The 22,294-nt window shown below is 40.9% G+C and overlaps 1 protein-coding gene across 1 annotated transcript in view; it reads left to right on the top strand.

Annotated features, from left to right (window-relative positions):
• The window catches only part of FAT4 (FAT atypical cadherin 4), a 305,933-nt gene that overhangs the window by 186,242 nt on the left and 97,397 nt on the right, over positions 1 to 22,294 (top strand). Inside the window, exon 2 of the mRNA XM_068280038.1 lies at positions 15,038 to 15,169. Coding sequence (XP_068136139.1) covers positions 15,038 to 15,169 — 132 coding nt within the window. The remainder of the gene's footprint in view (positions 1 to 15,037; positions 15,170 to 22,294) is intronic.

Genomic DNA, 22,294 nt, shown 5'->3' with positions numbered 1-22,294 from the left:
GTATATTTTTCCAGTAGGCTATGGAAAATTCCAGTTTGGTCATAAAACAATACTTGTGCAAATTTGATTTGCATATGACCATCAACAGATTAATGCCATACAAGTGCCTTTCCTGCTACTTAATTCATGCATTTGGTCCTAGCATAATGGTAAGGGCTCTGCCATTGACACAGGAGCTCTGGGTTCAAATTTCGGTTCTTCCTGTTCAGTGAGCCAATACCTATTCACTAAGGAGTCCTTGGGCTAGATTCCCTAACACTGCTACTGCCTACTGAACGCCCCTAGTGGCTGCAGCTCAATCACTTTGAGTCCGCCAGGAGAGTTTTGTCTCGTCTTAAATGAGAATGCCTTTCTCCAAACTCTCTCCATTTAAAGCAAGATTGGAGAGCGAGTCTTGTGGACTTTCAAACTGAGATGGTACAGACGTCATTAGCTCAGTGTGGAATTTTTACAAGGTGATTCTCAAATAATCATAAGAATGAAACGTTCTCCCTTCACCTTAAACACAGAGGTTTTTGTATAAAATTATTTAAATGAGCTACATTAACCTTTTTTTATTAGATCTGTTTAATGGTGCTCTATAACTCTTTCCTGTAAAATGAAATGGGCCAGCATGTTACAGATTCAGATATCTTAAACATTTAAACGGTGTCTGAGGTGGAGTGATGGAAAGAGTGTTCCTTTTCACTAAAATGATATTTTATTAGCTGACACTTCTGCGGAGCACTCACTGACACCAGGGTTGGTAAGGGGGATTACTGTCATGCTATTTCATACTAAACATTTGCCAATGTAAAGTCCAGCTTTAGCCACATCAGCTAGATCAGCATTCTTGTGGAATGTCTATCTCTTTGTTAATCGACAGCTCTGGTATATTGAAAACTCAGGGTTTTTCCATCTTCTTTATTTCTGCGCCTATGAATTTCAAAATAATGTATCCAACGTGCATGCCGCACAACAATATAAATGAATATTTCTACATATATTAAAAATGTGTAATTCAATTCTATATAAACCCATTTTTTTCTATGTGTGAATAGAGCAAGGAAGAGCTACAATATAATCATTGTTGTTCAGTGTTTATTGCTTACTGGGTTCACAGAGGAGACGTTAACTTACTTCCTGTTGCTTCACTAGGTGTCAACAGACAGGAAGTGAGTGAAATCTCAGTAGAGAGGTGAACCAAAAAAGTGAAGTGAAGATGGGTTTGAACCTGTGTTAGCTTTTTTGTAATCTTTAATCCTGTTAGGGACATTTACCCTACTTCCTTTCCCACTCGTGGGTGAAAAAATACTGGAAAGGGAAGAAATTCTCCCCATTTGGAACACATTTGATGTTAATTCATCAGTGGCTCTACCTCATCCCCATTAGCCCATACCATAAACGATATTTGTATGGGCGCCTATAGCAGTGCCCAAACTTCTGTAGCGCCTCTTGCACCCAAATTTCCTGCATCCCCCAGTCCAACTTATCATTTCCCAAGAGGAAAACTTTATCCTGCATGTTGTGATAATAGCAGCTATAAGAAGGCAAAAGGAATGTCTTTAATAACAATAGATCCAGTGGTCAAAAGTGATGCAACAGATAAGAGGCATGGAATGGTTTAGTCACATGCAGTGGATTAATCACGACATCTAAAGGAGAATAGAGATTTGGATTACAGAAGCAGCGACCATTAGGATTCTTAGATGGGGTTGTGGGGGTGGCATCATGTTTTCTTCTTCCCTACAGTTTTTGTTTCTGCCTAGAGATCTGACTTAATAACTTTTGGGGAACTTTTAAATGAGAAACACATTTTTAAAAGTGTAAATTACACATGCTATTGTTACCCAGTGGTCAAATCTAGTGAATATTCATGGGCAGCCTCTATAATTACTTAAGTACTTTTACAAAGGATGCAGAAATAACAAGAATGTGAAGGAGTCATTTTCTTAGATAGAAATGTTTGGTTGCATTTGCTTTTTTCCTGGTCTGGCCTGGGGGCTAAATACAGTAGACTTGCTGTGTAACTTTTCCAGGAATACAACAGCCTAAAACCTAGTGACCCGGGTGGAAACATGATACGGAGCAGCTACAGTTATGCAACCCTTTCATTATAAGTGTCAGCAGTGAATCTTTCGGTTTCATGGCCAATGTCATAAGTGGCATTGCATTATGTAAATTAGCTGCTGGTGGGCAGGAAGCTGAAACTAAGCAGAAGATGATCATGTCAAGTTTCTAATGCAAACTAACAAATTATTGCTGTGCCAGATATTTTTCCAGAAACCCGTGGGGATTATACCAAAAAGAACATAACTAATTCAAAATGACTATATCAGAAGAATAGTTAACTCTTGTAGACTTGTAAGCAGGTAGTCATATGGGAGAAATTTACTGTAGCAAATATTTTTTATTATATGTGTTCCAATCCAGTGCTGCTCAGCATGGAGATAGGTCCTTCTCGCAGTAAAGGATCCTGGTAATGTTCTTTTGTATATATTCTTAATTAAAGGATGATTTTATTTGATTAGGTAGAATCCTAGCCCTGTTCTAGCTGTAATTATTTGTACAGATGGTCCCACCCAGTTGTGTAACTACAATGGAGCATCCAATATAGTAACCGCAGGGAGGCCCAGAGCTTTAGGGGGACTCAACTATTGGTTCACTCCCTCCCGCCAATAGCGTAACACAGTTTATTGACAGTGAAAGTGCCCATAAAATATGCACTTATTCTTTAGCAGAGATAAAAAAGACTGTCATGGGCATATGCCCTCCTAGTCAATGTGTAGCCTTTGTGACGCCCATGGCTGGCAGGGCTGGTGGCCCTTTATTGTAAATGGCCCAAACTTCTCTCAGGTGGCAATGATATCATACTATGGGGTTGATTCACTATTACAAATACCGAGCATTACCTCCTGTAACACTTGCTATCTCCTTTTGCTCCCTTTACTGCACACTTAGCATGCCTTATCAGAGTTAATGTGCCTTATCAGAGTTAACGTGCCTTATCAGAGTTAGTGTGCTTTACCAGAGTAGCATATGAACTTATGCCTGCTAATTAATTAATTCAGCCAGACAGCAGCCATTGCCATCAGCTAGAAAGAGAACTAGTGGTGAACACTGCATGCACTTCACGTTTCGCCATTACATGCCTTCGTCAGGTGAGTCACTGGCAGTAACGCACCTAATGAACATGCAAAGCACTCAAACGCAATTGGGTTGATTCACTATAACAAGTAGTGAGCGGTTCCTCCTGTAACACTCGCTATCTCCTTTTGCTCCCCTTACATATGCTTAGTGTGCCTTATCAGAGTTAACGTGCCTTGTCAGGGTTAGCATTCCTTATCAGAGTTAACACGCCTTATCAGAGTTAGCATGCCTTATCAGAGTAGTATAGCTATGAACTTATGCCTGCTAATTGGCAATGACGAGAGCTCCACTCGTCCTGCCCTGAGCCCCTGCAGGTCCAATCACTTTAAAGGACATTATCCCCGCACTTTGATTGGCCCAATAAGCTGCCTGTCAAGCTTCCTTTCAAGTGACAGAGAGCTTATTTAGCCAATCAAAGTGCGGGGATAATGTCCCTTAAAGTGTTTGGACCTGCAGGGGCTCAGGGCAGGACGAGTGGAGCTTGCGTCATTGCCAATTAGCAGGCATAAATTTTGTAGCAATCGCTATGCTACTCTGTTAAGGCACACTAACTCTGATAAGGCACATTAACTCTGATAAGGAATGCTAACCCTGACAAGGCACGTTAACTCTGATAAGGCACACTAAGCATGCAAAAGGGGAGCAAAAGGAGATAGCGAGTGTTACAGGAGGAAACGCTTGCTATTTGTTATAGTGAATCAACCCAATTGTGTTTGAGTGCTTTGCATGTTCATTAGGTGCGTTACTGCCAGTGACTCACCTGACGAAGGCAAGTAATGGTGAAACGGGAAGTGCATGCAGTGGTCACCACTAGTTCTCTTTCTACCTGATGGCAATGGCTGCTCAACTTTGCTTTGTACTGACACCCTTTTTGGCACAATAATCGTTCTAGTATATTTGAAAGGAACTTCCCTAACTCTCAGGTGCACTGTCAAGGCAATTGCACCCCATTAATCCACTTAGATCTTCCTAATATTTCCATCCTCTTTAACTACAATGGCTTCAATTCACTAAGATCAAGCTGGAGATAATAAGGCAAGAGAAAACTTACCTCCACACAGTGAGAGAGTTATCCTATCTCTTCATTCCTTATGTTACCTCCTCTGTAGTTAATTTACCTCCTCTGTAGTTATTTTCACACGCAGTTAATTAACAGTTGTCTTTAACTTCTGGAGTTATTTTAAGGATTGAAGAGTTAACTTAAAGACAGAAGAGTTAACGTTAGGTTTGCCTGAGGTAAAATGTTTCCTGAATACTACATGCCTCATCACCATGGTGATAACTCTAGAAACGTTATTAAAGACAGGAGAAAAGCTTTGTGAATTGAGGCCAATATGTTTCTCTGTAACCAATATAATTATAAAGAAAATGTCAGCAAACAGGTAACGGTCAACCTTGGTTGTAACTATTCAGGATTTCAGAGCTGCACTATTAGTATAATAAGCAAGTTTCCAAACAAGTTTCTATATACATTACCTACAAAACGTTCTTATATTAGAAGTTGAAATGTTGTTACCGTTGTGAATCAGCTCCACTGTGACTAACATACTGGAATGCTTTCTTACGTTCTGCTATAATTCCCCTTGATAGGCAACAGTGCCTTTCTAAATATTCCCTGAATAACCTTACACTTTTGCTTTTTACACCACAGAACCCCTTTAAAATGAATGAAAGCTAAATGCACGAGCGTTGAATTTAATAACTCTGCTGCAGAATCATAACACACAATCCAACCCAGCCACATGTGTAAACCAAAAACACATTTTATTTAAAGTTTTATTGTTTAGCTATTTCCCCCCAATTTTTTTTTCTAATTGTTTTTTTTCTTCCTGCTGCTGCCGCCTAAGTTTAAGCTACAAAAATAACTTGTGCATAGTAAAATAGATCAGGCAGAAGGAAGCAGAGATATGATTTAATATTCGTTCCAGAAAGCCCCCATCAGTTTTCCATCAGTCAGTATATTCTGGGAGGCTGCTTCATGTTAAACTGACAGGTGGCCCCCATTGCAGAAGCACTTCTAATGTTCTGAAGACTGAGGCTTCTGGTTTTGGGAGCGAATGCTGCAGACGGCAGACTGCGTGTCTGAACGCCAACTTACGTGTTCTGATTTACTCCAAACATCTCCGGCCGCTTTACTCCCACTTGCAATGGATTCTAAATTAAAACTGGCACTTGTCACTTCAGTATTCTGCTTCTCTGCAATAAAAGGGGAAAAAAGATGTTGTTGAATCTATTCAGTTAAGAGAAAGACTTATCAGGGTTTTTTTTTTCTTCTTTTTGCTTGTGAGATCTTTCCATGGCTGACTTACTAAGAGATTTGTATAGCAACACCCTTGGTAGTCAGTGAATGACATGAACACCCCTTGTTTCCCTAACTTTAATTGTCCCGCAGCCCTGCGATGTAGCCTTGTGGACTTCACAACTGGAAAACAAATTGAGGCAGGCTACAGAGAAGGAACACATGAAAACTATTTCTTCCTTGTAAAAGAATCCAGATGTCATCACTTTCATTGCCAAAGTTTGTACTTTTTTTTTCCCCCCTATGCCATACAAAGCTGCAACACTGAAGACTGTAGAAACAGTTTTACAGATCCAGTGCTTTCTTTGTTCAGACTGAGGTTGATCATTCACTATGCAGTGTGTAAAGCCCCGTACCCACGACGCGATTTTCCCAGCCTTTTTTCCGACGACCGTTGTTGATTCATTGAGCGATGAGTGGTCATTTCTGCGATCTCGTGACATAGGTACAAACACGTGATCACGCAAATGTCATTTAGCATCGACCATCACAGAGTATCAGATCTTTAAGATCCCCGACGACTCCACACAAAGTACTGCGATTGCTTGACTCGTGTGCTGCCATTTGACGTCACACATACCCTCCGGCCGGAAGATGTATCATTGAACGCTTGTCATGAGGGGGACTTCCCTGGATTCATCTTTCTCCAGCGGGTACTGAGTATTCAGCTTAAGATAACTGTTGGTTATCTAACACATCAAGTGATGCAGACCTAAAAGGTTTGTCACAATGTTGGAAAACTTCTCTTGCTTGAAATAGTATGGCACGCGGCAACAGTAATGAGCAAAACACTCTTCTAACATGCAAATCTCTATTGACCCAAGCAGGGGATCAAGTCCAACTGTCAGTTAATGGACTGGCAGCTGCTGACATTGGTAGCCTGTTTCTCTTCCTGCTCTCGCTGGTTCAATGAATAGAGTAAATACTAGGAGAATTTTTTTAGCTCAATGATACTTGGCAACATTTGAACAATGTTATAAGGCTTTGGACTGAGACTGAATATATTCTGCTTATCACACTGGTGTTTCGTCACAGTGTAATTTGATACAGTGCAGCAGAAAATAAAACTTCTATCTGGCTCATTTCATCACTTTACCAATTACCAATAAAGCAAAGGAGGCTGGTAAGACACAGGTAGCATAACATGTTGCCAAACTGAGTGGCGCCTTGTGACTGTAATGAAAATAAGCCCTTAGAGGAGCAAGGACCCATTTAAAGAAGACTTGAGCTTATGCTTGGCACACACCTTCAGTTTTGATTGACCAATCACTGACCAATTTTAGCACCTCCATGTAGTATGAGAGTTTATCCACACAATCTGTTCATAGTATTCAAAATCTGTTGACCCTCATACTATATGGCGGTGGTAAAATTAGCCAATCCCTGGCCAATCAAATTTGAAGGCGTGCAGCAGGCTTTGCACCCCTGTCTACACGTATCATCACATTAAAGTAATGACCAGTGGTTTGAACCTTACACATTTCAGCTGGAATTCAGCCCTTTTTGGTATCTTCCTGGACTTTCACAGTAATCTCTGAGCTACCCTCACTCATGTGCTGAGCACTTACAGTATCAGAGCATGCATTCCCCTATTTATCAGCGTGCACTGGAGAATACATTCCCCCTCTGCAGAGCATACATTAAAACATGCAATAGTATCATGTAGTTACCTGCTTGGGCCAATTCTTTGTAGTTGCCATATTCTTGTGTAATATGATTATATCTATATCACTGGCACACTCCAGTATGTGTTCTGTGGGGAAGGACCAGAAATTGCATGCAACTGAAAATGATTATCTATTCAAATTCTGATGTTTTAGAACTTCTCACTGCATAAATGCTTAAAGAGACACTGAAGCGAAAAAAAAATTATGATATTATGATTTGTATGTGTAGCACAGCTAAGAAATAAAACATTAAGATCAGATACATCAGTGTAATTGTTTCCAGTACAGGAAGAGTTAAGAAACTCCATTTGTTATCTCTATGCAAAAAAGCCATTAATCTCTACGACTTTCAAAGTTGTAGAGAGGGCTGTTTTCTGATTTTTATTATCTCAACTGTAAGTGAACAGTTTTCTTTTTATCTGCCAGAGGAGAGGTCATTAGTTCACAGACTGCTCTGAAAGAATCATTTTGAATTCAGAGTGTTGTGTAATCTGCACATATTAGAGAATGATGCAATGTTAGAAAAAACACTATATACCTGAAAATAAAAATATGAGAATATTTTCTTTGCTGCTAATCTTCTAGTAATTATTCATAGTACACAACCAATTCATTATATCATATTTTTGTTTCGCTTCAGTGTCTCTTTAAAGCCCTGGTTGACCTTCCCAGATTTTTCAATGATTTCTAGTAACTCCATGCTAGGGTCACATACATTATTTGATCTCACCCATAATCTCTCAGGACCACACCATTTTCTCCCATGGTGCACTATGTGTGCCTCACAATTCCCCCTTTATTGCTGCCCAGAGGGTCTTTGTGAACTAAAATGATGCATTATGGTCTTGGTTTATAGATACACACTGGAATTTCTGACCTTCTGTTTTAAAAAGGCAATGTAGTATTTTATTAAATGTATACTTTTAGGCCCCTTGCACACTGGCTGTGTTGCATCACTCCGCGGTACTCTCCTCCGCTGCAGCTCTTTGCAAGGGAAATCCAAGTCTATGGAGATCTGAACAGTTCACTCAATGTGGCGGGGTGCTCTGGAAGTATCAAAATCGTTACAATCCCGAAAAGAAGTCTGCAGTGCGATATGAACCAAGCTTGCTACACGGATTGTGTACTAATGCAAGTCAATGGTCAATGCAGGCAGTGTGCACGACGGGAGCGATTTGCGACGCGGGCGCATGTGCGGACCGGCAGGAATCCAGTGACATATATCCTGCCCAGCATGGAGTATGTCAGTAGCTGGGGGCAGGTCTATACATATGACCGTCACCACACTGTGGAACAGGGTCATATGAAGCCTCATTTATGCGGTGTAAAACCAGCCTCAAGGAGAACGGTGAACCTTCGAGTCAGTCTCCAGAATAGAATATCCAAAACAAAAGTTTTCTTGGTTGATAGCTGTCCTCTGCATGTCCCTTTTCATTAGTTACACATGAACGCTGCACAGTTAACAGACTTGAAACGCAGAATTATTTTGACAACTGCTGAACTCTGAAGCCTGATAGAGAAAACAACTTACCCTCCACTCTAGTGTGTCATCGCATGAGAGTGCTGCAATTTCCTGGCTGAAGGCTTGCAGCGATCCAAAGTACACATTACACCAGGCTTACATTCTTAATTAAGAGCATATCAACAAAACCGCGTCGTTTGGTCACAAATTTAAGTTGTCTGTGGTCAAATGGCTGCATTAAGTGATGTAAATCTGTTTGCAAGCTGTAACATTGTTTAGCCTTCCATTTTAGTAGATTAGATTAAATTGTGAAAGCTCAGCTGTGATCTATTCTGGTTCATCCAATTTTTTAATTACCCATCAGCTAGATTTGCTAAGTGTTACGCATGCTTTTGTAGTGAAGGAGTACCGAGTGTCGGTAGTATTTCAAGTTTCCATCAGTTTGAAATATGACTGTCTCCACTTGCAAAGCACTCCGCTTCCAGATAGCATTCCTCGCCATCTATTAATCTCTGCGTCTTTACTTCTAATCAGCCTGAATTCAGAGGAATAGTTTTGAAGCTTTAATTAGCCGCAAGTTATTTGAACTGCAGCCTTCCAGTTCAGACCTTTGTTGTCTCATAACATTCTTTATCTGGGATATTAGACTACAGCAACAAGCACCATCAGTCTATAACATGCAAACACAAAGATAAGGACCTTTTTTTTAATGTTGGAATACACAAAAAAGTATTATAGATAATTCATGTGATCTCCGGCTCTAAGCTATGGAATTTAGCAAGCTTGTGTAATTACACTCAACTATCTATATTGACTGAGACATTGGCGGGGGGGGGGGGGGGGGGTGGTTGTGTATGTCCTCTAGTAGATTAATAAAAGCTATCAGAGATGGATTAAGGTGAAATGGAGCCCTAGGCAAGGTAGTAGATTTGGCTCCTCCTTATGGTCCTTTTGATAATCTGATTTGGGGAGGGGTCAGTGAAGGTGACAGCTGGGCCCCTTGACAATCACTAAGCCCTAGGCCCCTGCCTAGTTTGCCTTGTGGATGATCCTGCTCTGAATGCTATGCTAGCCATGTCTGGATGTAATACAGTATATAGCAGGGCTTCACCACTCTGTCCTCAAGTACAGCCAATAGTGCATGTTTAGTGGAAATCTATACAATTCTATAGGTAGTTAATCAGCTCTGCTCAGACACTAATTGCCTCACCTGTGAATGCTTGTGGTTTTCTGGAAAATATGCCCTATTGGTACTTGAGGACAGGGTTGGAAAGCCCTGATTTATAGGACACCATTAGTATGCTTTTTTAGCTGCTATTAATGCAAGTTTTAACAAAATTGGGGCAAAATATGGGAAAAAGGGAAACAGTTTCAACTTTTTTTTCTGTTAAAAAAGTTGTTCCATTGACTTCACCTCAGTCCACACTTGCTAGAGCAGGGGTCCCCAACCTTTTTGAGTCCAGGGCCCACTATCCCGACCAAAATTTACTCCGGGGGGGGGGGGGGGGGCGTGGCTAGTGGCGGCGGCAGTTACCACAGTATAGCAAGTACAGTTAGCTCAGTACAGCTAGTACAGTTAGCCCAGTACAGCTAGTACAGTTAGCCCAGTATAGCTAGTACAGTTAGCCCAGTATAGCAAGTACAGTTAGCCCAGTATAGCAAGTACAGTTAGCCCAGTGTAGCTAGTACAGTTAGCCCAGTATAGCTAGTACAGTTAGTCCAGTATAGCTAGTACAGTTAGCCCAGTATAGCTAGTACAGTTAGCCCAGTATAGCCAGTAGTTAGCCCAGTATAGCAAGTACAGTTAGCCCAGTATAGCAAGTACAGTTAGCCCAGTATAGCAAGTACAGTTAGCCCAGTGTAGCCAGTAGTTACCCCAGTATAGCAAGTACAGTTACCCCAGTATAGCCAGTAGTTAGCTCAGTATAGCTAGTACAGTTAGCCCAGTATAGCAAGTATAGTTACCACAGTATAGCAAGTACAGTTAGCCCAGTATAGCAAGTACAGTTAGCCCAGTATAGCAAGTACAGTTAGCCCAGTGTAGTCAGTAGGTACCCCAGTATAGCAAGTACAGTTACCCCAGTATAGCCAGTAGCTAGCTCAGTATAGCTAGTACAGTTAGCCCAGTATAGCAAGTACAGTTAGCCCAGAATAGCAAGTACAGTTAGCCCAGTATAGCAAGTACAGTTAGCCCAGTATAGCAAGTACAGTTAGCCCAGTATAGCTAGTACAGTTAGCCCAGTATAGCAAGTACAGTTAGCCCAGTATAGCAAGTACAATTAGCCCAGTATAGCAAGTACAGTTAGCCCAGTATAGCTAGTACAGTTAGCCCAGTATAGCAAGTATAGTTAGCCCAGTATAGCTGCCCCAGTGTCGCCAGTACAGTTAGCCCAGTGTAGCCAGTAGTTACCCCAGTATAGCTGCCCCAGTGTAGCTAGGATAGGTGCCCTCTCCCCCCCGCGGCCGCCGCTCCTGTTACCTTATGAGCGGGCGGTCGCTTCCTTTCTTATATTCCCCAGGCGCTCCTCTCCTCGGTTGCAGCATCTCGTAATACAGCAGCGCTTCCCGCGCGGCTGCTGTAAAGAAGAGAAGGAAGCAGGGCAGCGGCTTCGTGTAGCGGCGATCGCCGTTACCATGGGAACCGCTGCCCCGCCCCCTTCCCTCCTTACAGCAGCCGCACAGGAAGCGCTGCTGTAATACGAGATAGGAGAGGGGCTATATGGGGAATATAAGGGAGGAAGCGGCCGCCGCTCTTAAGGTAACAGAAACGGCGAGGGGGGGGGGGGAGAGGAAGAAAGGCCAGATCCGCCGCGGCTCCCCAGAAATTTTCCCACGGACCACCAGGGGGCCGCGGCCCCCAGGTTGGGGACCTCTGTGCTAGAGGATCAGTGTATGCATATAATATGAATACATTAGACCACTCTGAAAGTCCAGGCAGGGACTGCTGTGCCGAGTATGAATTGCAGCATGTCCACTTTCTAAAAAAAATGTAGGTTTGTGTGTTGCAGAAATGCAGTGGACAAACCTGGAGACAGTGAAGATGGATGTGTGTGAATGGGCCCATAGAAAACCATGGGTCGGTTCTGCAAGTCCATTGGTCTGCTGTTGCTCTGGGAAGTGGCCCAGCAATGGACCTAGCGTGAGTCGCACATGGGCTGACAGCCGCACTGTGCTTCCACATTGCAGAAAGACAGAAAGAGTCTGATGTGATGTGAGCGAAGCTTGATGCTTTTAGGTCACTCCGCTGGTGCTGATGCACAGATATTGGCCTCAATTCACGAAGATCATGCTGGAGATAATAAGGCAAGAGAAAACTTACCTCCACACAGTGAGAGAGTTATCTTATCTCTTCATTCCTTAAATTACCTCCTCTGTAGTTAATTTACCTCCTCTGTAGTTATTTTCACACACAGTTAATTAACAGCCTGTCTTTAACTCTGGAGTTATTTTAAGTGAGACATGAGTCAAGCTTATAATATACGTGTGCAGTTGACATGTTGGTATAAAATATATAATGCAAGTATAAAGTATTGTTATTCAGGGTCAAGATTAATTTTATCAAGATAGTATTTTACAGTGTTAGCCATCGGTTATGATACCATTTATTAGCTTATTTTTATCTCCTTTTAAGTTATATTAAACATACTTGAGTATGAGAACAGTATGGGTTGATTAAACTCTAGCAGCCTGCACCAAGCAATCAGGTTAGAATGTTATTTATAAACAATAATTCAAGATGTAAAAAGTAGTGTGGCTTTAACACAATCACATCTCAAAGCAGAAAAAAAAAACAACAGCTGGTACAGCAGCCTTTTATGCTGGGAATACACGGTTCGTTTTTGCCTTCGTTTAAACCTTCGATTCGTTCGGTAAACGAATCGAGTGTTGAAAACGTATGTGAAAATAGTCATAATCTCATTATAGTTTCGATTAATAGACCCCAAAAACGAACGACTAGTGATCGAACATGTTTGATATTATCTCTCTTTATCCATCTAATCGAGCCATTGGTAGGCTTGATGGCTGTTCAGATCGATTATATATTCGTTTATGCTAGTCCGTCCCTGTAAAAAGGGATTTTCGTTTCGTTTCTTTGCAGCCTTCGATCATTGGAAAAACGAAACCATCAGAATCGGAAAAAAAAACTAAACCGTGGGTGGTGATATTAACCGTATGACTGATTATTTCGGGATCGAAAAGGACAAAAGGCACAATCGAAACGAAGGTTTAAACGAAGGCAAAAACGAACCGTGTATTCCCAGCATAAGCTGAAACTAGAGGCTTTGCATACACCATTCTCTTGTGTTGAGAGGCCCCCAGTGCTTGGGTTAAATGCTACTAGATGTAGACAAGCTGCAGTTAAATTGTGCCTAGCTGGTGGTCCCAGTATTCCCGGTGACCATTTAGCACTGCATATGTTAATGGAATAATTGGCTCTCGTGGTAGACGTAGAGCATCTGTTAAGTTTCTCTAGCTGGAGATTAGGCAACTACTGACCATCGCACAAAGACAACAAACAATTTTGTCTTTCAGGCCGGGAATGTGAAAGCTTGTAAAACAAACAGCCATGTATGTGAAAAACAACTCGCAAATAGCCCGGGCCCGCATCTTTCAATAAGCACTGTTATTATTTGAAAAGTACATAAACGCAACATGCGGAAGAGGGCACTTGTTTTGATCTCAATGAATGAGAGGGCAGGATGTCCTTCTAGTAAATAGCTTGTTTGCTTTTAGAACTAAATCAAAACCTTCATTGATTTGTATAAATTGGAAAATTTGTATTCTATTGCCGAGGGACTCTGATGTATAAACATATCAAAGAGCGTTTTATTTCTCCTCATCTGTGTGTCAATTACATTCTTCAATGGCTGAATAGCGTTTTTCAGTCGGCTCTTGGCAGATAGATGCCGCTGAGCCTGTGAATTTCAACTGTATTTACACTTGATTAAGTCCAAATGCCCACCAGGCCATTCTGAATGGCGAACTTTTAAAATACAGTTATTCTTTCTTTTGATTTTGGGGCTGAATCCTGTGAAAATCATTCACTCAGTGGTTTCACTTAATTGAGTCTTGTGAAGAGAGGAGCGCTAGGGATTTACTGCAGGCGTCCATTTTGCTCACCTACGCTGGAGGTTGACCGGTCTGATGCTTTTAAACTGTTGCTAAGCATCCCCATAATGCACCAGGATAATGTTCTTCAGCAACAGAGAGGCTTACAAACAGCGAAGGGGGAATATATTGCCTAGAATGAGCAAGTTTATTGGACGTAATTTACACAGAAATCCACAATGCTTTCATTAAAAAGTTTTTAAAGTGGATTATAAGCAGATAAAAGGTATTATAAATTAAATGGCACTAACAGACTCAACTAAAGGTGACCACACACCATACAATTTTTTAAATATCTGTTCAATTTAAGAATTGCAATCAAGTTTTCTGACTGATTGTAACATTTCAAAAATATGACCAATGTACCACACACCTATGTTCAACTTTTCCCCAATTATGATAAAAATGATTGGATACTCTGAGAAAAGGGTGTGTATATTAATAAATTGGCAATCTAACACACACCATACAATCTTTAGAAAGATTGAAGAAAAATATCTGGCATTCCAGATCGAAAAAAATCGAAGAAAACGGGAAATCCGATCGGATTTTTCAGTTGAATGAAAAAACAGCTTTCCATTTTTTCGGGAGATCCGATCGTTTTTATCGAATTACCGTAAAATCAGATCATTTTATTGTATCATGTGTGGCCACCTTCCTTTTATTGCCACTTTGATGGATTTTTGTAACTTCCAATGGGTACATAGTGGAGTAACAGTCTTGCCTGTGTTGATACAGAGCTCTACAAACAGTGGTGTGACTACAAAGCATGTGCATTCCCCTCCCCAGCAAAACGATAATGAACCATTTTCCAATTGTTCACACCCCTTTCTCAGTCTCCCCCTTGGGGCCCATCTGCCTGGGCTCATATATCAAATGAAGCCATCATGATCTCCCTATGCACAACAACATTGGCCACACCAACACCTGATCTGGAGGCTGGGCCCATATATTGGAGGATGGTAGGGAGGGTAGGTAGTTGGAGCCTACCACAAATGTGGCCCCCCATGGTGGCAGCAGCTGCTTTCCTATAGTTACACCTATTTCTATAAATGTAGTTATACCTTATCTATAAGTGTCTTCACATGAGTACGAATTGGTTGAGCTTAGACCCTAAAATACAAAAAGGGTTACATTTCTGTTTGTGAGTATGGGATTGGTTAATGGTTTGTGTGGCTCCACACAGTAAGTTGTGGTTAACATTTTCTTTTATAGCGGATACCCCATTTAGGCATTTATTTTACTAGGTTTTTATCATCCATTTAACTGTTTGTAGTAAACCATGTGCAGTGATTCTTTCCATTTGTCATGTTTCTTATGTCTAATTTACCAGAAACAATTTGGTAACCGTTTTGTTTTGTTTTGTTGCAGGTGGAGATAACACTGCAGGACATAAATGACAACCCACCAGTATTCTCAACAGATATTCTAGATCTCACCATAGAAGAGAATGTCGGAGATGGATCGAAAATAATGCAGCTAACAGCTACAGATGCTGACGAGGTATTCATAACTGTATCATTTATTTATGCCTTTTATTGATTGTAATGACGCAATGATGGTGGGAGGGTTGGTTAGGGTTAGGCATTGGCGAGGAGGAGGTGGGGGCGGTTAGGCATCTGCGGAGGGGGCGGTTAGTTAGGCATGGATGGGGGGACAGTTAGGGTAAGGCATCGAGGTATGTGGGGGGGAGGCTCATGTGAGCGTGAGGTTCATTTCGGCCATAGTAAAAAGTTGGTAAAGATTACTGATTACAATTAATAGTAGAGTATCAGTAATTTACCATCATTCTACTTTATTTTATTTATGTATTTATATAGCGCCAACATATTATACAGCGCTAACTTGCGTCTATCTCTGGCACCCAAAATCCCCCAGCGCCTATTTTAAATGTGTGCATCTTTCCTCCCTCCATCAAAATCTTCTCCTCTCTGGAGCTGGGTTCCCATTGCTTTCTTTACAGGCTGAATGATTGAACCTGAGCAACGGCTCCAAATCCTACTGTGCTTAATCCACCTGTTTCCTCATTCAATGTATCTTGGAGTTCTCTTTTAAATAAAACTACTGAAAACAAATATAATTTCCCTTCAAGCTGTGTAACTATTCCTTAACTGTAGTAGGTAGCTAATGAAAGCTCTTATATTGTACATAAGCACATAAGAAAGCTCAGCTTAGTCTTTCCTCTACCCTTCCTCTTGCTTTAGCTTTTAGTAGGGCAAGCTGTACTCTGTCTTCAGTCTAATAGCTGCTTACATGGGTATGGAGTAAGACACGAGGAAGGAAATGGAGTGGAAAGCTCAGCTGACAGCCAAACATTCAAACATTAGAGGAAAAAAAGTACATTTGCCAAAACTATACACATGGCGGGCTTGATTTACAACATAGAGAAGTCATTTTTAAATGGGGGACAAAGGCAGCATTGCTAATGTGCGGCTTTTAAATGAAATATTAATAACAGCCATATTTGATGACATTAAACATCATGTTTAATATTAAAGAACATGATGTGTGCGATATTACAGGCGCGCAGGAACTCTGCTACGCCAAATGGTCATTTCCCTGTGTGGCATTCTGGGATTTTCATCACATAAATGTTTTAGAGCTGCGTTTAAATCTGTGCATGGATACACAAGATGTTGTTTTAATAGGCGTAAAAAAGAGCATACAAACATTAGGGTAATGCCTTCCTTTGCTTTTATGTATTATTCACAAAAAGTCATTAGCTTGTATCTCTAGGCACAGGCATAGAGCAGTATTGTTTTTCCTGTTGCCAGGATAAAATGCAATAGCTTGTTACTATTAGAAGTTGCTTTCATTATACTAGAAAAATTTGATGCCCAAATTGATGTACGTACAGCTGAATTTCTGGAAAGGCTACGATGGCCGGGGCCTTAGGCGGCTGCAGCCCAATGAACATGAAAGAGGGGTCGCTAGATATTAAAGTGGATCCGAGTCAAACTTTTGCTGCTTTCATTTTTCTGCCCTGCACATTTAGTATATATGGCATTCTTTCCCCCAAATGCTTTTTTTATTGCATTACCTAATTTCATGTAAATGAATGTATCCATGCCCCCAGCTCCTCCAGCGCCTAGGCATTCTGAGTCCCATGCTGCAAGTGCTCATGGGAGCTCAGCCTGGGGAAGAGAAGGCATTTGCTAAAGCATGCATAGAATTTAAGAGGCAAGGGGGCGGAGAGGGTAGGAGAAAGGAGGAGAGGGGAGTCGAGTTTTCACAGGCTGAGTGGAGGAGATGCAGAGCAGCTTGGCTGTGTAATTATGAAAAGCTAAATATGGCTGCTCTGATTTGATCACAGGAAGAAATAATCATATACTTTTGAAGCTTTTTGCAGCTAGATTTACTGTGTAAACCATCTAAACTTTAGATAAGATATATAGACAAGTTACTTGCAATAGTTAGTTTTTTATCTTGGATCCGCTTTAAAGGGAGGTTGAAAATGGGGAGCAACACATGAAAAAGGGAAACTGAAGCCCAAGGAAACTGTTCATGAAAGAGAGGAGCTACATCATATAAATGATACACGTGTAAGAGGGGGCTGCACGTGGAATGGGAGGGGCCATGGAAGGGAAGCCACAGAATACTTGGCCTAGGGGCACACAAAGTACACATTTGGCCCTGGATGTGGGAGTTTCGACAATATTTCTGTCCGGTGAAGCTTTTCTTCCCTTTTTGCCTCTCTGTGGACAGGAATGGCACAGGAATGTATTTTTAGACTAAACCACATACACACTCGCACCTTCTACAGAAAGGTGGTCTCTGCAGGTATGGTGCTCAGCTCTTGGTGAAGCAGCATGTTCTGCCTCATGGCCAGGGAATGGGGAGGGCAAGCAAAGGGCAAACTGTTGCTAGAATTTCCTTTGATGTTCCCTCAGGAATAAAATACATTGTTCAAGAGCAATAGTTTCAGCTGGAGGCCAGTGACACCAGAGAACATCTGTACACACTTTAGATTTCCAACAGTTTGTGTGGCAAAGACTACATTTTCTTGGATCCTGATCAATTCAGATGGCAGACGTTGTAAGCATCATGTGACTTTTTTTTCTCTGAATATTATCCTCACTCTAAAGAATTCTTGCTACTTCTTATTTGCCAGATTACATTTAGCTGAATTTTGCTGAGATCATCCCGATATGCAACTTTGATTGACAAAAAAAGGTATTAAAAACGAGCATGTCCATTAGAGCGCAGGAGATTTGGGTGCAGCCGGCGCCACCATAGACCGTAGTAGGTATTACGGCTATAGTGGCGCACAGTGAGTTACTTCAGCACCGTCAGAAGACGGAGCTGAAGTTACTTTTAAAACACTGTAATTTGGCCCACCAGCAATAGCTGGAAGCCGAATTACATAATTCCTCACCATCCACGTGGACCTGGAGGGGGAATAGTAATTAACGCTGCCGGGACTTGTGCAGGAGCAGGGTAAGCTGTGTATCGGCTGTATCCTGCGCTGACGTCTCCCGGAAGCAATTTCACGTGTACGCATTAAAAGCCCCAGTTCAGGCTTTTTTATATATGTATATTATATGGAAGACATCATATATTTTTTCATGTAGCAAATAAAGGAAACTTTAAGAATCCCCTATAAAGAGATGTACTAGTCCAAAACATGTCATTCTCAGGTTCAGAGCTGCCATAGTTATAAGTACATAAGAAAAAAGTAATTTACAGTGCATGTTACTCTAGGACAAATGTACATCTTATATGTATGAGTACATAATGTATTACAACTTGAAAGTATTTCATGGTAGTGGTCCTGTTACAGCTATAAGCAGTTTTTCCTCAAAGGACAATTGTCCTTTAATCCCAGGTGCTGGATTGTTTAGCAAAGTATATCAGCACTTTTATTCTGATGTTTCTGTTAAATTAGATTTATAGATCTATAGAAAACGACACAGAACCAACATGCATGCACCCAAATCTGATTGTAAAGGGACAAGGCAGCTGATACTAGAAATGTCACTGTAGACATGACCATGGGTAATTGTTTAAATAGGAGAAATGTACTGTTACATTTAGTTACTGCAAATACATCAGTTGTTACATTGAATATTTTACGGTTACTTGTGTCTTGTAAATAAATGGCTCTGCCAAATGCCCTAAGGGGAAAGGACATAGCGTTCGTGTCTGCCTACAGGCAGAGAGATTTGCAGTCTGATCACTTAGATACAAAAGGATAAATGGCTATCCTTAAAGAGGAACAGTAACCCAGGATTAAATGTCATCCTAATCAGTAGCTGATACCCCTTTTCCCATGAGAAATATGTACCGTATCTCGAATAGATCATCGGGGGGATCTGTATGGCTGATATTGTGGTGAAACCCCTCCCACAGTGTGATGTCAGTACCTAGGTGCTGACAGTTTCCTTTCTGTGTACCATTGTGGGGAATGACGGATGTTTCCAACTTCCAAGCAACCAGTATCGCCTTCTGTGCATATGTATATTTATAAAAAAAATCAACTGTTTAGCCTGTTGCAGTGTTAGGGGATGTGATTATAGATACTGGCAGATGGTGCTGTCTGTCTTTTTTCATGTCTGCCAGTAGTAAAAATGATTACATGTAGGCTGATTGAGGACCATATAATATGAACAAATTACATGGCTAATAGCTCTCATCTATTTTTTTTTTTTTTTTACATGTAAAACATCAGTAAATTATCCTCAGTCTGCAAAAGCTTTAAAAGTAGCCCATGATAAATAATATAAATACATGCAGTGCATTATCAGCCTTTCAACCACAAAGAGATTTTGCAGGCCAGAGTTTTCTCCTCTTTGCTAATACTGTACTGACAGCACTAGAATCATAAAGGTACCAACAGACACCATAGTTTTGGTCAGCAGGGACAGCCCACAATCAACAGTAAGAATAATAAGTGATCACTCTTACACCTATGACCATGTACAGCCCAAGGCCTACATGCTAAAGATCAGATTACTTTAGGGTCCCTTTAAAAGTGCTCTGATCCTTTAAGCAAGCAGTGTTCAAACACTCTTTTGTTGAGAACAAACTTGTCTGGATGTTTTCAGATTCGGGGACATATTCCCCAAAACCTGGTAAAATTGCAGTGCGTGCACAACAAGTAGTGCAACTTGTGTTACCCGGGTACACGCGTAACGCACTTTACACTAGCAACGTGCACATATCCTTGGTAACCAGAGTTGCGATACTTGCACAACGACCACTATGTTAGTTGCGTAAATAGCACTAAATCTACTGTGCGCTATGTGCGCACAATAATTTGACCAGCCTTTTGTGAATATGTCCAGCAGTCCTCTTCATTCATGCTGACTTTCAGCAATATGATAGAGTGTGACTTTGAAAAACGTTGGTATCATTTTCAAGATTACATTACAGAAAAGCTAAACATGCTGTGCTGACTCACCCTTTAACCATGAGTGAAAAATGTCAGTGAGGTTTTCAGCCACATCTGTTTATAATTTTAATTATAAAAAAAGATTACGTACCTTTCACAGCCATTTGATTCCCATGTTAATTGTTAAACCAAGGAAAGCTATTTCTAACGTATGCTAATAGTTTATCATGTTTAATGCTTCTTTATATGGATGCTTGCCCATCATCCGCTGCCACAGCCGAAAAACTGCATGGTGTTTAAATGAGAGAGTTTTCTTGCCATTTTTTGTGGCTTTTTTTAGGGTCCAAGCACAGGGCCTGAGTCTGTGCTGATGTCCTCACCATGGAAGCAGGAAATTTGGGCGCATGAGGCAGGTGGACAAAAAGGGCGCCGCCATTCACTCCCATAATAAATATCGTTTAATCGGCGCCCAACAGGAAAAAAGGGCGCCGGAGAAAAATAACGTTTTAAAAGCGGCGCCCGGAGACTTTTAATGTTTTATAACTGTTTCTCATGATTACACATTATTTAATGATTTATAATTTTTTAAACATTATTTTTAAACGAAAAACAGTACAATATTTTTTTAAAACATTACTTTTAAACGAAAAACCGTACTTACATTTTTTTTCACATTTTTAAACGAAAAACCGCACCATATTTTTTTTTAAACGTTATTAATGCTTATCACAGGGGGGTCTTAGGTTTAGGCACCACCAGGGGGGTCTTAGGTTTAGGCACCAACAGGGGGGTCTTAGGGTTAGGCACCAACAGGGGGGTCTTAGGTTTAGGCACCAACAGGGGGGTCTTAGGTTTAGGCACCACCAGGGGGGTCTTAGGTTTAGGCACCAACAGGGGGGTCTTAGGGTTAGGCACCAACAGGGGGGGTCTTAGGTTTAGGCACCAACAGGGGGGTCTTAGGTTTAGGCACCAACAAGGGGGTCTTAGGTTTAGGCACCACCAGAGGGGTCTTAGGGTTAGGCACCACCAGGGGGGTCTTAGGGTTAGGCACCAACAGGGGGGTCTTAGGTTTAGGCACCAACAGGGGGGTCTTAGGGTTAGGCACCAACAGGGGGGTCTAGGGGTTAGGGATAGGTACAGGGAGGGTTCTGTGTGAGAGTAGGGTTAGGTAAAGCTTTTGTAAAATTCTTATTAATGTTTTATAAAACGTTATTATAAATTTCAATTCTTAAACAGGGAAGATTAACGTTTTTAAAATTGCCGATTTTATACACATTATTTAATGATTTATAACTTTATAAAACATTATTTTTAAACGAAATATAACACAAATTTTTTTTAAACGTTATTCATGATTATCTTTTAAAACCCTGCGCCCTTTTTTCCCGGCGCCCTTTTTTAACGTACGCCTCACCATAGCTGTGTCCGTACTGAACTTGGTACAAAAAATATGCAAAAGTACAATTTCACTCGCCAGCAAGCAAAAAAGTACTTTTTACTAGTATTATATAATAACACCTTTTATTTTCATTTTGGAAAGTTGCATTTGCATTTTTGTCACACCTATCTGCCCCAGCTGTCATACGCCTGCTCTTACATGGAAGAGGGTGACAGGCAACGTATGCACTATTTTCAGTCGCTGCATCAACTGAGCCTAATGGACGTCATACGCAAATTTTAAAGCAATCATCTTAAAATATTGTTTTTAAGATATTTGCAAAAAATTTTAAAGACTTTTTTCCGCTTGAAAGTGCATCGCAAATGTGTTTGTGCTTGCAAAGGCTTCTTTTTCCACTTGATGCCATTGCGCAATAATCGTGCAGCAATAAGGTTGTTCTTGGGGAAAAATCGAAACGCGCTAATGGAAAAAGTGCACTGTGATTTAAAGTAAATCATGGTGCACTAGCGATCGAAAAACGCTGGCATTGCACTTGTTCAAGCAGATTGCGGCTAGTGAAAAAAGGCCCCATGTATTTATTGGAATGTTTCAAAATAATATATTTTATTCAGTTGTAGCTAAACATTATCTGCTTACCCATCAAGAAAATGATTGCACTTGATCAAAAATGACTTAAATTATTTGATCAGTTTTAACTAATCTGCCCAATTGTTCATAGATGCAATAGAGTTATTGAATCAAACATGCAGCATGGTTGCTATCAGGGTGGAGATTCTTATCACTGCCCATTCTTGAGAGGGTCTCTTAAAAAATGGGGATCTTTATCACCAGAAACTATAATATTCCAGCTAGTTCTGCTTAATCTTGATGGGGATCTCACAGCAAACACCTGAGTCAA

This window comes from Hyperolius riggenbachi, chromosome 1 (assembly GCF_040937935.1).
Source record: "Hyperolius riggenbachi isolate aHypRig1 chromosome 1, aHypRig1.pri, whole genome shotgun sequence".
In the NCBI taxonomy this organism is placed as follows: domain Eukaryota; kingdom Metazoa; phylum Chordata; class Amphibia; order Anura; family Hyperoliidae; genus Hyperolius; species Hyperolius riggenbachi.
The sequence above is the reverse complement of the archived record's forward strand: the minus strand, read 5'-3'. Positions and strand labels throughout refer to the sequence as shown.